Here is a 16,756-nt window from a genome sequence, read left to right as displayed (position 1 = left end):
ACCTTTAGCACCATACAGATATCTTATCTATATCATTTTGCAATTCTTTCTGGTCGTCTGACGACTTTACTAGATGGTTAATGACAGAATCATCTGCAAACAATCAAAGAGGGTTCTTCAGATTGTTTCCTGTGTCATTAATATAGATCAGGAACTATAGAGGGCCTATAACACTTACTTGGACAACGACAGATATTATTTTTATTTCACTTGATGACAGTCGTCTGTCTGTGACCTTTCTGACAGGAGATCACGAATCCAGTCGCACAACTGAGGCGATATTCCAGAGGCACGCAGTTAGGTTAGAAGACGCTTGTGAGAAACGGTGTGGAAAGCCTTTTGGAAATCTATATATGCTGCTCAATGATACCTGAATATCGAGTCGCACGTGGAATCCCACGTCCATGCTGCTATGGTAGGACAGGCCACTATTTCATAACCTCTCACTAGAAACCCGATTCGCTACGTTGTATTCCTCCGACATATCGAACGGGGGGCTAATGACGTGCCACTTTGTCCTTGGCTCGAGGCGAACGCTATATTTCCAATTAGAGGAAGTGTTCAAACGCAGTACCGTCAACTGCAATACACTTAGTGATCAGCTTTTCAAATGCTTCTACACAAGACAGAAGCATATCTGCGGAATGTCAGCACAGGCGTTTCTGACGCAATCGACCATCTCTTCACGACCTGTTGGCACTTGCTGGTACACCTTATCTTTTAAATATACCCACAGAAAGAAATCCGGCAACTTCAAATCTTGCGACATAGCGCGCCAATTAATTGGGCCACCTCTGCCGATTCACGGACCAGTGGCGCAGTTGTGCAATGAGCTGGGCAACCGACATGCTGAAACCACATACGTTGACGAACGTACAGGGTAACATCCTAGAGTAGTACTGATAGTTTCTGTTCCAAAACTATTCGATATTTGCGTCCGTTCAACGTGCCGTGTATTAAATACGGACCAATGAGTTTGTTCCCAATGACGCCACTCTATACATTAACCAACGAAGGACGTTGATGGTCACCTTTCCGTAATCAGTGGGAATTATCTGAACTCCAATAATACACAATATGGCGGTTGACGCTACCATCGTTTGTGAATGTAGAGTCATCGCAAAGTAGTTCCTCGGCAATGGACATTTACCGACTTGACAGAAAATCCTAGGAAGTTCTGGTCTTACGTTAAATCAGTAAGTGGCTCGAAACAGCATATCCAGACACTCCGGGATGATGATGGCATTGAAACAGAGGATGACACGCTAAAGCTGAAATACTAAACACCTTTTTCCAAAGCTGTTTCACAGAGGAAGACCGCACTGCAGTTCCTTCTCTAAATCCTCGCACAAACGAAAAAATGGCTGACATCGAAATAAGTGTCCAAGGAATAGAAAAGCAACTGGAATTGCTCAACAGAGGAAAGTCCACTGGACCTGACGGGATACCAATTCGATTCTACACAGAGTACGCGAAAGAACATGCCCCCCTTCTAACAGCCGTGTACCGCAAGTCTCTAGAGGAACGGAGGGTTCCAAATGATTGGAAAAGAGCACAGGTAGTCCCAGTCTTCAAGAAGGGTCGTCGAGCAGATGCGCAAAACTATAGGCCTATATCTCTGACGTCGATCTCTTGTAGAAATTTATAACATGTTTTTTGCTCGAGTATCATGTCGTTTTTGGAAATCCAGAATCTACTATGTAGGAATCAACATGGATTCCGGAAACAGCGATCGTGTGAGACCCAACTCGCTTTATTTGTTCATGAGACCCAGAAAATATTAGATACAGGCTCCCAGGTAGATGCTATTTTTCTTGACTTCCGGAAGGCGTTCGATACAGTTCCGCACTGTCGCCTGATAAACAAAGTAAGAGCCTACGGAATATCAGACCAGCTGTGTGGCTGGATTGAAGAGTTTTTAGTAAACAGAACACAGCATGTTGTTATCAATGGAGAGACGTCTACAGACGTTAAAGTAACCTCTGGCGTGCCACAGGGGAGTGTTATGGGACCATTGCTTTTCACTATATATGTAAATGACCTAGTAGATAGTGTCGGAAGTTCCATGCGGCTTTTCGCGGGTGATGCTGTAGTATACAGAGAAGTTGCAGCGTTAGAAAATTGTAGCGAAATGCAGGAAGATCTGCAGCGGATAGGCACTTGGTGCAGGGAGTGGCAACTGTCCCTTAACATAGACAAATGTAATGTATTGCGAATACATAGAAGGAAGGATCCTTTATTGTATGATTATATGATAGCGGAACAAACACTGGTAGCAGTTACTTCTGTAAAATATCCGGGAGTATGCGTGCGGAACGATTTAAAGTGGAATGATCATATAAAATTAACTGTTGGTAAGGTGGGTACCAGGTTGAGATTCATTGGGAGAGTGCTTAGAAAATGTAGTCCATCAACAAAGGAGGTGGCTTACAAAACACTCGTTCGACCTATACTTGAGTATTGCTCATCAGTGTGGGATCCGTACCAGATCGGGTTGACGGAGGAGATAGAGAAGATCCAAAGAAGAGCGGCGCGTTTCGTCACAGGGTTATTTGGTAACCGTGATAGCGTTACGGAGATGTTTAATAAACTCAAGTGGCAGACTCTGCAAGAGAGGCGCTCTGCATCGCGGTGTAGTTTGCTCGCCAGGTTTCGAGAGGGTGCGTTTCTGGATGAGGTATCGAATATATTGCTTCCCCTTACTTATACCTCCCGAGGAGATCACGAATGTAAAATTAGAGAGATTAGAGCGCGCACGGAGGCTTTCAGACAGTCGTTCTTCCCGCGAACCATACGCGACTGGAACAGGAAAGGGAGGTAATGACAGTGGCACGTAAAGTGCCCTCCGCCACACACCGTTGGGTGGCTTGCGGAGTATAAATGTAGATGTAGATGTTGTTGCCACGCCCATTCACTAAACACTGACCGATTATGGAGATACGCGCCATGAAGTTCTTGATGCAGTGACACGTGGTACGGATGATACTTATGACGATGCAGTATTGTGGCAATACTACTTACGGACATACCGAAATCGCTATGTAATTGCCCGGCGCTTAAGCCTAGTTTACACGACGACACTAGGGTGCAGGCAACTGCGCTACCGGCCACTGCGCATGCGCGCCGCGCGTTTGCGCAACTCATTGGTGAAACTAAACGCTTTCGGCGTGTTCCAACTTTGGCGACACTAGTTGCATGACTTTTGAGATTATATGTGTTTGTAGAGTGTAGACAAATTGAAATATGAAGTGGGGAACGGAGAATGATGTTCGCTTTTTGGATATCTATGCTTTGCATAGGTGTTTGTGGGATTACAAAAATAAGCAACATATTGCTGCCGCTGAGATCGTCATGTGCGGTCTAACATAGATGGTTTGACAATGTCTAAGCAGCAGGGCAAAATTAATTGAGTTAGGAGCACATATACAACTGAATTAAGAAAAGTACAAGCAAGTGTAATTCTAGCTATGGGAATACTCTCGTCTACAAGACTAAAATCCCATCGGTCGGGCTGGCCATCTCTTTGTTAAGGAATATTGTTGACAGGAGGGAAGGCTACACTAATTCAAGAAGCTGCATTCTTCATTCAATATTGATCTATTTAAAATGTCGCTGCAATGCTCCCCATTCACATATGTTGGAATTTTGAAATATTGCTACTGTACAGTTCTGTCTTCAAGTGAGTACGGTAGTTTGCAAACCATTCTCTTCTTAATAGCCGGCCGCTGTGGCCGAGCGATTCTAGGCGCTTCAGTCCGGATCCGCGCTGCTGCAACGGTCGCAGGTTCGAATCCTGCCTCGAGCATGGTTGTGTATGATGTCCTTAGGTTAGTTAGGCTTAAATAGTTCTAAGTCTATGGGACTGATGACCTCAGATGTTAAGTCCCATAGTGCTTAGAGCCATTTTTTTTCTTCTTAATGCAGCCTGCTTGGAATAATTATTGTTGCTAATGTTAGCAATTATTACTGTTAATGTAAATAATTATTGGTGATAATGAAATAGCGTCATCACCAACTAAATCCTTATCTTATAGCATGCCGAGTGTTCTCGATTGTAATGCACGCAATATGATTCGTAATTTCAGTTCTGGCGACAGTGTTTCATGCATTACAGTACCTTTATTCCTTATCGCATTGTTGTTTTTGTTGTTGTTGTTGTTGTCTTCAGTCCTCAGACTGGTTTGATGCAGCTCTCCATGCTACTCTATCCTGTGCAAGCTTCTTCATCTCCTACTACTTACTGCAACCTACATCCTTCTGAATCTGCTTAGTGTATTCATCTCTTGGTCTCCCTCTACGGTTTTTACCCTCCACGCTGCCCTCCAACAATGCTAAATTTGTGATCCCTTGATGCCTCAGAACATGTCCTACCAACCGGTCCCTTCTTCTTGTCAAATTGTGCCACAAACTCCTCTTCTCCCCAATTCTATTCAATACCTCCTCATTAGTTATGTGATCCACCCATCTAATGTTCAGCATTCTTCTGTAGCACCACATTTCGAAAGCTTCTATTCTCTTCTTTTCCAAACTATTTATTGTCCATGTTTCACTTCCATGCATTGCTACACTCCATACAAGTACTTTCAGAAACGACTTCCTGACACTTAAATCTATACTCGATGTTAATAAATTTCTCTTCTTCAGAAACGATTTCCTTGCCATTGCAGTCTACATTTTATATCCTCTCTACTTCGACCATCATCAGTTATTTTGCTCCCCAAATAGCAAAACTCATTTTCTACTTTAAGTGTCTCATTTCCTAATCTAATTCCCTCAGCATCACCCGACTTAATTCGACTACATTCCATTATCCTCGTTTTGCTTTTGTTGATGTTCATCTTATATCCTCCTTTCAAGACACTGACGACTCCGTTCAACTGCTCTTCCAGGTCTTTTGCTGTCTGTGACAGAATTACAATGTCATTGGGGAACATCAAAGTTTTTATTTCTTCTACTCCGAATTTTTCTTTTGTTTCCTTTACTACTTGCTCAATATACAGATTGAATAACATCGGGGACAGGCTACCACCCTGTCTCACTCCCTTCCCAACCACTGCTTCCCTTTCATGCCCCTCGACTCTTATAACTGCCATCTGGTTTCTGTACAAATTGTAAATAGCCTTTCGCTCCCTGTATTTTACCCCTGCCATCTTTAGAATTTGAAAGAGTGTATTCCTGTCAACATTGTCAAAAGCTTTCTCTGAGTCTACAAATGATAGAAACGTAGGTTTCTCTTTCCTTCATCTATTTTCTAAGATAAGTCGTAGCGTCAGTATTGCCTCACGTGTTCCAACATTTCTACGGAATCCAAACTGATCTTCCCCGAGATTGGCTTCTACCAGTTTCTCATTCGTCTATAAAGAATTCGCATTAGTATTTTGCAGCTGTGACTTATTAAACTGATAGTTCGGTAATTTTCACATCTGTCAACACCTGCTTTCTTTGGGATTGGAATTATTATATTCTTCTTGAAGTCTGAGGGTATTTCGCCTGTCTCATACATCTTGCTCACCAGATGGTAGAGTTTTGTCATGACTGGCTCTCCCAAGGCCGTCAGTAGTTCCAATGGAATGTTGTCTACTCCCGGGGCCTTGTTTCGACTCAGGTCTTTCAGTGCTCTGTCAAACTCTTCACGCAGTATCTTATCTCCCATTTCATCTTCATCTACATCCTCTTCCATTTCCATAATATTGTCCTCAAGTACATCGCCCTTGTATAGACCCTCTATATTCTCCTTCCACCTTTCTGCTTTCCCTTCTTTGCTTTGAACTGGGCTTCCATCTGAGCTCTTGATATTCATACAAGTGGCTCTCTTTTCTCCGAAGGTCTCTTTAATTTTTCTATAGGCAGTGTATATCTTATCCCTAGTGAGATAAGCCTCTAAATCCTTACATTTGTCCTCTAGCCGTCCCTGATTAGCCATTTTGCACTTCCTGTCGATCTTATTTTTGAGACGTTTGTATTCCCTTTTGCCTGCTTCATTTACTGCGTTTTTATATTTTCTCCTTTCATCAATTAAATTCAATATTTCTTCTGTTACCCAAGGATTTCTACTAGCCCTCGTCTTTTTACCTGCTTGATCCTCTGCTGACTGCACTACTTCATCCCTCAGAGCTACCCATTCTTCTTCTACTGTATCTCTTTCCCACATTCCTGTCAATTGTTCCCTTATGCTCTCCCTGAACCTCTATATAACCTCTAGTTTAGTCAGTTTATCCAGGTCCCATATCCTTAAATTCCCAACTTTTTGCAGTTTCTTCAGTTTTAATCTACCCTTATTGCATAATTAACTCTATTTAGAAGAAAGGTGAATAGTCCTGGTGACGTTCTAAGATAATTAAAAGAACTTCTTGGATCTTCCGTTATAAATTATTTAAGTAAGGATGATGAGCATCCGATATGACGTCTTTTCTTCATCCAGTCACGAATTGAAACACATTTCTTATTTTTTTCTTTTGCAGCGATTCCATGCAACAAGCTTTAACTCCATCACAACTAGTGCGACGTGCAGCTGCCAAAACTTTCGTTTCAGGCACGACTCAGGGATCCACAAAACGACGAAACTGAAGTGATACTGGTGTTGCCGTGTCTACAGTCATATATGAAACCACTTGCGTGCAACTCATTCCGCCCAACAAGTGGCGCAACTAGGCTTTACAGTGGGTTGCGGCGCACTGCCGCTAGTACAGCTATTTCATTAGCTTCTCCTGCGTTACGTTTGCTGCGTTTCCTGTTTCAGGTCTGTATGCTGCCATCAGACATAAAAGCGTTGAGAACCTTGTAAAAGAACGAGCAAGAGGGGCATCCAACGCAACAGTAACCTCAACATGTCTCCTACATTGTACGTCAATCAAGATCATTTCGGTTTTTTCCTTCTATGGTTGCCACTTGTACGTCTGTTCTGCAGATGATAGATAGTTAAGCAGGCAATTAACACGGTGCAAGTATTGTAATGTCTAGAGCCGCCACCCGTTCTACGTCTGCACGATATGTGAGCTCCCGTCGCTGGGTACCACCTGTTGTGATACGTCGTAGTTTACTACAACCCACCGTGGTGCGTCGAGTATTTTCCTGCTCGAGAATAAAACGCTGTGAATGGGGTTTCCCATTAGAAGTTGGTTCAAATGGTTCAAATGGCTCTGAGCACTATGGGACTTAACATCTATGGTCATCAGTCCCCTAGAACTTAGAACTACTTAAACCTAACTAACCTAACGACATCACACAACACCCAGTCATCACCCCTAGAACTTAGAAGTAGTTAAACCTAACTAACCTAAGGAATCACACACATCCATGCCCGAGGCAGGATTCGAACCTGCGACCGTAGCGGTCGCGCGGTTCCAAACTGTAGCGCCTAGAACCGCTCGGCCACCCCGGCCGGCCAGAAGTTGTTAAATACTGGCCTGTCCTACCCTCACAGCATGGAGGTGGGATCCCATGTGCCACTCGATATTCAAGGGTCGCTGTGGAGCATGTCGTAAATTACGATTGTGTACCAATTTTTGTTCTTCCGATTACAGCACCATCTGTGGCGATACGAAGAAAATGCTTCTGACAAAACGTATTTAGATTTTGCAGTGGAATCTTAATCCACAATAAAAAAAGGGAGTTTAACTTGAAGATGTCAAAGTTGCCCCCAGCCGGCCACGCATGCTCGGGGTGGTGTTGGTGGTGGGGGGGGCGGTCGAGATTGGTATCGTTGGACATCCCCCTCAGAGACAAACAAACTGAAATTATTGAAAGTATAACTTTTTCGTCCGATATGTAGTTTTCGAGGTATTTCAATGTCTTCAGTTAAAACCCACACTGTAGATTACTAAGGTAACACATGTCAAAGTCGAACACTGACACCTCAGTTATCCTGCTGTCGTAGAGAATACTTACGTCTATTTTGGCGAAGAGGACGTGGAACTCGCGGAAGGGCGGCGAGCGGCCGCGTACGAACTGGAACATCTTGCGGCCGTTACGGAGCCACTCCACTTTGTGGAGCAGTTCGCGCGGGACGCTGTACTCGCAGCGGAACAGCGCAGAGTGGCCAAACAGCACGTGCCGCGGCGCCGCCAGCCGCACGTCCAGCTCCGCCTCCGCTGTGGGCACAAACAACAGCGCAGGCTCAGCACGGGCTCGAAACAACAGCGCCGAGTCGCTGTTCCGGGCGTGCTGCAATAGCCGCCGGCCGAATACTCGGCACAGGATCTACTGGGGACGCAAACAATAGCACTGCATCTGCTGAGGACAAAAACAACAGCACGACTTCAGATCAGGCCGAAAACAACAGCATTGACTGGCTGTAAGATATGTACTATGTCATCGCCAGTTGACCGCTAACCATCGCTTCCACAGTGGGCGCAAACAACAATGTGAGCTCAGCACAGGCTCGAAACAGCAGCGCTTAATGGCTGTTCAGGGAGTGCTGCAATAGCCGCCAGCTGAATACTCAGCACCGGATCTACTGGGGACGCCAACAACAGCACTGCATCTGCTGAGGACAAAAACAACAGAGCGAGTTTAGGTCAGGTTGAAAACAACAGCATTGACTGGCTGTTGTAATATCCACGAGCTAAATTTTAGCTACTGTGCGACGAGAGGAAATTATGCCTCTAAAAGTTATAAACATTATCTATCTGACATATGAAAAAAACAGTGAAATAAAACTATGATAAATATTAATTATTTTTAGAATATTTTATGATGTAATTGGACATATCGATGTGTATCATACAAACACAATGATAATTCTAAATTCCTTTTATGATCTGCGTTTGTCTTTTTTTGTGTTGGCAGAAGAGCCAACACCGTGTTACGAGTGGAGGCCAAAATGCACGCATTTTAGCTCACGCAGGCTGGCGTGAGGAGGGAAGAACTATACTGACGTGGGGTCTGGAACAAGACAAGGAATGAGAATTCAGAAAGCGGACGTAATTAGTCTGATACTTAACTTTAATCCATTAATGATGAACGTCGCTCTTGACAGTACATGATTCACAATATTATCTGTTCAGAATACATTCTTGAAGACAGTAATTATACTAACTGAATACGGCGCCTTGCTAGGTCGTAGCAAATGACGTAGCTGAAGGCTATGCTAAACTGTCGTCTCTGCAAATGAGAGCGTATGTAGACAGTGAATCATCGCTAGCAAAATCAGCTGTACAACTGGGCGAGTGCTAGGGAGTCTCTCTAGACTAGCCCTGCCGTGTGGCGGCGCTCTGTCTGCAATCACTGATAGTGGCGACACGCGGGTCCGACGTATACTAACGGACCGCGGCCGATTTAAAGGCTACCACCTAGCAAGTGTGGTGTCTGGCGGTGACACAACAGTCTTCCTTTGTTTTTACCTTTTATTGGTTGGCTTTTGTAGGTTGCGGACGCAAGACGCATATCAAACTGAGGTCTGTTAAGAAATTGTAATTATTTGTTAATTATTACTTCAGAATAGTTCATTATTATTATAAATATGAGTGAATAATTATTTGTAACTTTAATTCCTCTCTCAATAAGCATTATCTGTGTTAATTATTTCTTTCCGCTGCAAGGAGCGCAGCCATCGATGATAGCCGTTTGTATCGCATTATTATCTGTGTTTCTTACGAAAGTATCAAAGGTTTGCTTGATGAAAATTAGTCTAAATAGTGCACCATATAAAAGTAAAGTTTAATAAGCATTAATTCAAATACTTATATTATTAAAAGGAGATTTGCTCTAACAATAGAAAGTCTCTGTCAATTGTTTGCCGCCATCTTAACAATTATCTCAGAGGCAAATTCAAATTACGCAGCTCTGCAGACATAAATGCCGAAGGTAATAAAAATGTGTAAAAATAAATGTGCACCGGTGGTCCCTAACTCATTTTAATGAAAATAATTCGAATAACATTGGTTCTTTAAAAACAGTGCTCACAGCACGATCCATATAACAAACTTTTCTTGCTGATGTATTGACCCGAAATTAATTACGCACTAGTTGCGAAGAATATTGTTTCAGGTAACATACGTCAATGTTGTGCACAGCTGATATTCGGTGGTTTTAATGATAATTTTGCTGAAGATAACTGTTTCCATCATAATCAATAGTTGTATAGAATCTGTTGTATGAACTGTGATTTAGTGACACACAACTAACAGACAACACTTTAACACACCGTTAACTTGGAGTTCTTTAGCAACTTGTCCAAATATTTAGCCGGAAGAAAAATTATTTAGTAATTACTCATTATCATTTTCATTTACAAATTAGTTAAATACCAAACCACTGAATAACTCAGCGAACGCCACACTGTACAGTATGTACTACGGAATCGCCAGTTGACCGCTAACCACCGCCTCCACTGTGGGCGCAAACAACAGCGCGAGCTCAGCACAGCCTGAAAATAATTGCACATGCCGCAATGCTGCCAGTCGAACCCTCAGCACAGCCACTGCCGAGGACACAAACAACAGCAAAGCCTCAGCATGGGCTAAGAACAACAGCACTAACTGGCCATACAGCAAATACTACTACAGTGCCAGACAAATGCTCAATACCGCCTTCCTGCTGAGGGCACAAACATAAGCACAAGCTTAGACTGCAAACAACTGCACTGAGTAACCGTTCTGTGACGCTGCCAGGCAACACTGGAGATACGAAGAGCAGCAGTATCTCAACACCAGGTGGAAACCATCAAGAATGAATGTGCCCAGGTATCACCAGCAGCCGCTCCACAGCAGATGCTGAGCACAGGTTGAGAAATGACAACACTGTGTGGATGTACAGCACATGACGCATCTCTACCATCTGCTCGCTCAGCACAGCACTGACGGCAGCTCACCACACGTTAACAACACGACTCCGCTATCTCGCAAATAACGGTGCACGTTGCCTGTCCGTGACTATAGGTGGGCACCCATACGTTCTTCAGCTGTTTTCGTAGCCTGAGAGGAGGAGAGCAAGCAGACTGATCATCCTATTCGGCTGCCTGCATTGGAGAAAGTCTGAGCCGGCAAGGTGAAGAACTCTGCTGGCACTGAAGTGATGGGGCAGTTTACCACCGACGGGCACTGCCGCCTATTGCCCAGTCCTCGTACGTGACAGCAAGTGGTGCTTTTTCATATCAAATATATGGCATCCCATTACAAACGCTGACCATCCTGATCCAAGAGTTTCGAGAAATACACCACCCTAACTTGGATTATTCAGTAGCAACCAAACGCAACCACAGGTAACCTCCAATTTACGAGCTGCGCGTAGTCGTGGTGCTGCTTGGAGCTGCAGCTAGGTGAGAGCCTGCCTAGATTCCTTGATTTGAGATCGATGCTTGGGGACCTATTTCATCCGGTCATCCATGAGCTGCTGGCTGGTTGACGCACTTGACCCTAATGATATTGCTAACCTTTACTACAGACTGCTGGCACTGGATGCATGGTGTCTGCAGACCAGCTCTCCATGCAGTGAGTCACTGACTTTCCTCCTTCGCTGCCTTTAGAGCAGTCCATAATAATTACGAAAGTTATATAAGGGAGGGAATTAATACTATCAGCTGCAGTGGGACGTTACATAGGATCGATGGCGACGAATGAAAATCTATACCAGACCAGGACTCGAACCTGGGATCCCATGCTTACTAGACAGGTTCGTCAACCGCTGCGCTATGCGGGACACAGCGTTACCGCAACTGCTCAGACTATCTTGGCACGCCTCACTGACGATTCACATTCCCACCGAGCGCCACATATCCACAGTGGTGTGTGAATATGTGGTTTCTGTTCTTTCGGACATATCTTAAAGAATAGACACCATGCAATCATATAATTTGATTGGTCTAGCTGGGCAATGGTTCCACCTTCTTCAGTGCGGACCCACTAATACGACCAACATCCTCTGGAAACCTCAGAGAGTCAATGGACAGCGACCATGGATAGGTGGCACTCGGTGGGAATGTGCGTCGACCATGAGTGCAAAGATAGTCCCTATAACTTGTACGAAACAACAGATGCCACTCATTCACATAAACTACGGGTGTTACCGGTGCAGGAGCTTCTGCACGGACTGGTCTCTCGATTATATCCCAAAAATAATCGGTGGAATATCTATCGGGCGATCTGTAAAGGAGACCGCTTATAAAACACTAATACGACCTATTCTTGAGTACTGCTCGAGCGTTTGGGATCCCAATCAGGTCGGATTGAGGGAGGACATAGAAGCAATTCAGAGGCGGGATGCTAGATTTGTAACTGGTAGGTTTGATCATCACTCGAGTGCTATGCAAAGGCATCAGGAACTCGGGTGGGAGTCTCTAGAGGAAAGGAGGCGTTCTTTTCGTGAGTCGCTACTGAAGAAATTTAGAGAACCAGCATTTGAGGCTGACTGCAGTACAATTTTACTGCCACCAACTTACATTTCGCGGAAAGACCACAAAGATAAGATAAGAGAGATTAGGGCTCGTACAGAGGCATATAGGCAGTCATTTTTCCCTCGTTCTGTTTGGGAGTGGAAGAGGGAGAGAAGATGCTAGTTGTGGTACGAGGTACCCTCCGCCACGCACCGTATGGTGGATTGCGGAGAATGTATGTAGACGTAGATCTGGGTAACAAAACATTGCCTCGAATTGTCCACAATGTTCTTCACTCCTATCGCGAACAGCTGTGGTCTGGTGAAATGGCCCATTGTCACCTACAAAAGTTCCATCGTTATTTAGGAATATGAAGTCTGACAATGGCTGCAAATGGCCTCCAAGGAGCCGAACACCCAGAGGACCCAGTCCCTCCACGTAAACACAGCCCACCCGGCTATGGAGCCACCACTGCTTTGCGCAGAGCCTAGTTGACAACTCAGTTTTACGGCTTCGTGGGGTCTGCGCCACACTCGGACACTACCGTCAGATCTTGCAAACTGAAATTGGGACTCATCAGAACAGGCTACGGTTTTCCAGGGTTTTCTAGATTCCAGCCGATGTGGTCAGCAGCTGGGGGGGGGGGGGGGGGGGGGCGTTGCAGGCGATGTCGTGCTGTTAGTACAGGCACGAGCGTCACTCGTCTGGTGCCATAGCCCATTAACAGCAAATTTCGCCGCACATTTTACGTCCTTCCCACACTGATATATCACGCAGTGCCACCTGTCTGTTAGCAATGACTACGCAAACGCCTCCGCTCTCGGTCGTTAAGTGTAAGCCATCAGCCAATGCGTTGTCCATTGTGAGAGGTAATTTGAAGTTTGCTGTTCTCGGCACACTTGACGCTGTAGATCTCGGAATACCGAATTGCCAAACCATTTCCAATTTACCATAGATCTAGCTCCAACTAATATTTCATGCTCAAAGTATGTTAGTTCCCGTCGTGCGACCATAATCATGACGGAAAACTTTTCACGTGAATTACCCCTGTGCAAATGACTGCCACGCCAAATCACCGCCATTTATGTACTATCGCCGTATGTACAGGGTGTACAACCTTACTTCCACCGTTTTTTCCCCAACATTTGAGGCTTTAATGACACAAATTGGTTACACATGTATCATTCAAAGTATTTTCGATCGCTGGCCACTACTTTCTCCCATCTTTCGGGCAGTGTACGAATCCCGCGTCGAAAAAATTGTTCATCATTTGAAGCGATCCACGAATCGATCCAATTTGTGACTTCTTCATGAGATCGGAAGTCTTGGTCAGCTAGCCCATACGCCATTGTTCTAAGCAGGTGAGTGTCAGAGGGAGCAATGTCTGAAGAATATGGAGGGTGGGGTAGGACTTTCCATTTTAACGTTCCCAATTACGTTTTCACCTCTTTTGCAACGTGGTGGCCGGCCTTAGTTGCCGAGCGGTTCTAGGCGCTACAGTCTGGAACCGCGCGACCGCTACGGTCGCAGGTTCGAATCCTGCCTCGGGCATGGATGTGTGTGATGTCCTTAGGTTAGTTAGGTTTAAGTAGTTCTAAGTTCTAGGGGATTGATGACCTCAGAAGTTAAGTCCTATAGTGCTCAAAGCCATTTGAACCATTTTTTTGCAACGTGGTGTCGAGTGTTGTCGTGCTGCAAAATCAGTTTATTGTGCCTCTCCCTGTATTGCGGCCGTTTGTCTTCAAATGCTCTGCTCAAACGCATTAATTAAGTCCGATAACGAGCATATGTGATTCTTTCGCTTGGGTTTAACACCTCATAGTACACGACGTCGAGCTGGTCCCACCAAATGCAGAGCATGATCTTGGAGCAGTGAATATTCGGTTTGGGCGTCGACGTGGAAACATGGCCGGGATATTCCCATGATTTTTTGCGTTTAGGGTTATCGTATTGAACCCGTTTTTCGTCCCCGGTCACATTGTAATGCAAAAATCCCTTCCGTTTTTGTCTATGAAGCAACTGTTTACAAAGACACAAACGCCGTTCAACATCTCTTGGTTTCAGCTCACACGGAACCCAAGTTCCTTCTTTCTGAATCATACCCATAGCCTTGAGACGTTTTGAAATGGCTTGCTCTGTCACTACTACTAATCGTGCCAATTCGTCTTGAGTTTGACGCGAGTCTTCACTCAGCAATGTCTCCAATTCTGCATATTCGAAAACATTCTCTCTTCCACCACTATGCCGGTCTACGACGTTAAATTCACCGTTCTTGAAGCGTTGGAACCACTCACGACACGTTCTTTCACTAATAGCATCCTTATCATGCGTAATTGAGAGCATTCGATGAGATTCAGCCGCTATTTTCTTCATATGAAACAAAACAGTAGTACATCCTGCAAATGACGAGAATTAGGCTCTTAAATTGACATTTTCAATCAAGAACAACTTTATGATGCAGACACGAATCGACTAATGTTTGAATGTGGTTATGTTGACCGAGGTGCAAACTAACAGCCTGACGTCTGCGATCTGATTCTTTCGACCCCTAGTTACTTGTTCATCTAAGTTTCAGAATGTATTAATTGAGGACAAAATTTCCAAACTTTCATTTCGTGTTTCTCCCGAAACGTAGATTAGTGACTTTAATTGCAGCCTGGTTCACGTCGAAGAACAGTAGGTTTCACTGGGCTTTCCTACTGATGACCTGCTGAGACAATGTATAGGAAATGTATAGGAAAACATCATTGTGGGACGATCGTAGAAATTGCAGGAAAACGTGGACAAAATTCCACTTTGTGTAAGGAACACCTCGATTTGAATCTGGATAAATGTGACACAATGTCTATAATAAATATAAAGGATCAGAGAGTATTTGATTACGTGCTGTACATCTTGACACTGTCACATCACATAGCGTAGCGTGTTGTACCTTGGAACGCATTTCAGACTCTTACACTTAGCCAGCTGCGGAATAAACGTTTAATACATTTACTTATTCCATTTTTCGATAATAGTAATCAATTTTTGAGTGCTGCAGTCTTTTTCTGAAGCTACAAAAATCATTGAAGTAAAACCATTTTTTTTTCCTAATCATAGTTAAATTATTGTGGTGTTTAAAGGAAAGAAGAAGGCTTGAAGCTAGATAAGATATGGCGATCGACTCTGTACCAAAGATGTGACAATCGATTACCTTCGATCGAGAGTAATGACGCCAGCCAGAGATAGTTTTACTGTTGACAACACGTGATGAGTGGTGGCGCCCTCTACGCGCTCTATATAAACAGGACCTCCACGGCCTAGCAGCCAGTCGTAGACTCACCTCAGATGATGTTGCCCGCAGCTGGCAACGAAACGTCAGGGAGAAGTATTTCTACTATTGGACCACGGCCTCTTAGCCCGGAAGTTTTAATCATTTTTTTCCTATTTGTGAAAAAATAATCAAAGGTACAGAATGGTAATGTACCTACGAACAATGTACAGGGCAACTATAAAAGATTCATTCGTTTTCAGAGCTCTGTATACATGTACAAATATGGCTGATGCATGAATAGAGTCGTAAATTCAACGAACTTGCATTTTGCGCTCTACAAATCTGCTATGAATGCCCCTCTTGTCACAAAACGCACGTCCAATCGGCAGTTAGCTTCGTACCATAGCTTATGCATCAACGTCCTGCCAGTGGTCATGACAAAAGCACTGATGAGCTGTGTGGGCTGTTCCGGTGACCTAGCAGAGGGAGGCCAAGAATATCTCTGCATCACCCTCTGTACCACTGCACCAGGAATTCTGTCATCCGCCACAGCAACGACTGCGCTCAAGATGACCAGCAGGTGTTACTGCAAGACAACTCATGGCAGATGGTTTTGATCTAAATGAAGGCTGGAAGCATGAATTGTCAACAAAAACATTGGGAACACGAGCCCATCACCTTAATCCCACAAAGAAGCCAGAAGGTTTTGACTTACCGAGGAACCTACTGTAACTACTGTAATTTCGAAAGTTTGTCCGCCTGAAAATGTACTGTTGTCCCAAGCATATTGCAACAAACGGTGTATTTCTATCGCTGCTCGTTTAGTTTTTATTACCGTTTCAAATATACCGGTCATTTTTGAAACACCCTGTATGTATATTGTATAAAATCATTTGCCTTGTGTCAACTGTATATTGTATGAAATCACCATACGATTAAATAAATAAAGCAGTGGGGCTACTTAAATACGGTCCTTGCTGTACCCCAAAAGAAAAAATTCACAATGCGTTAGGTCAGGAGACCTGGACGGGAAGAATGCGAATATTTGTCAACTACATAGAGACGAACGTCGATGCTCCAATGAGAGAGTGTCTCCTGACAGGCAGTCAGTTGTGAAAACAACCTCAACTGCGACGTATCAAAGTAAGATGTATCTCATCACAGCCTCCTCAGAGAATAAAAAGGGCTCATAC

At 44.2% G+C, this 16,756-nt stretch overlaps 1 protein-coding gene across 1 annotated transcript in view; it reads right to left on the bottom strand.

Annotated features, from left to right (window-relative positions):
- Positions 1–16,756, bottom strand: part of LOC126195287 (uncharacterized) — a 710,394-nt gene that overhangs the window by 362,349 nt on the left and 331,289 nt on the right. Inside the window, exon 2 of the mRNA XM_049933835.1 lies at positions 7,888–8,090. Within this exon, the coding sequence (XP_049789792.1) occupies positions 7,888–8,090 (203 nt within the window). The remainder of the gene's footprint in view (positions 1–7,887; positions 8,091–16,756) is intronic.

Source organism: Schistocerca nitens, chromosome 7, assembly GCF_023898315.1.
Source record: "Schistocerca nitens isolate TAMUIC-IGC-003100 chromosome 7, iqSchNite1.1, whole genome shotgun sequence".
Lineage (NCBI taxonomy): Eukaryota > Metazoa > Arthropoda > Insecta > Orthoptera > Acrididae > Schistocerca > Schistocerca nitens.
The sequence above is the reverse complement of the archived record's forward strand: the minus strand, read 5'-3'. Positions and strand labels throughout refer to the sequence as shown.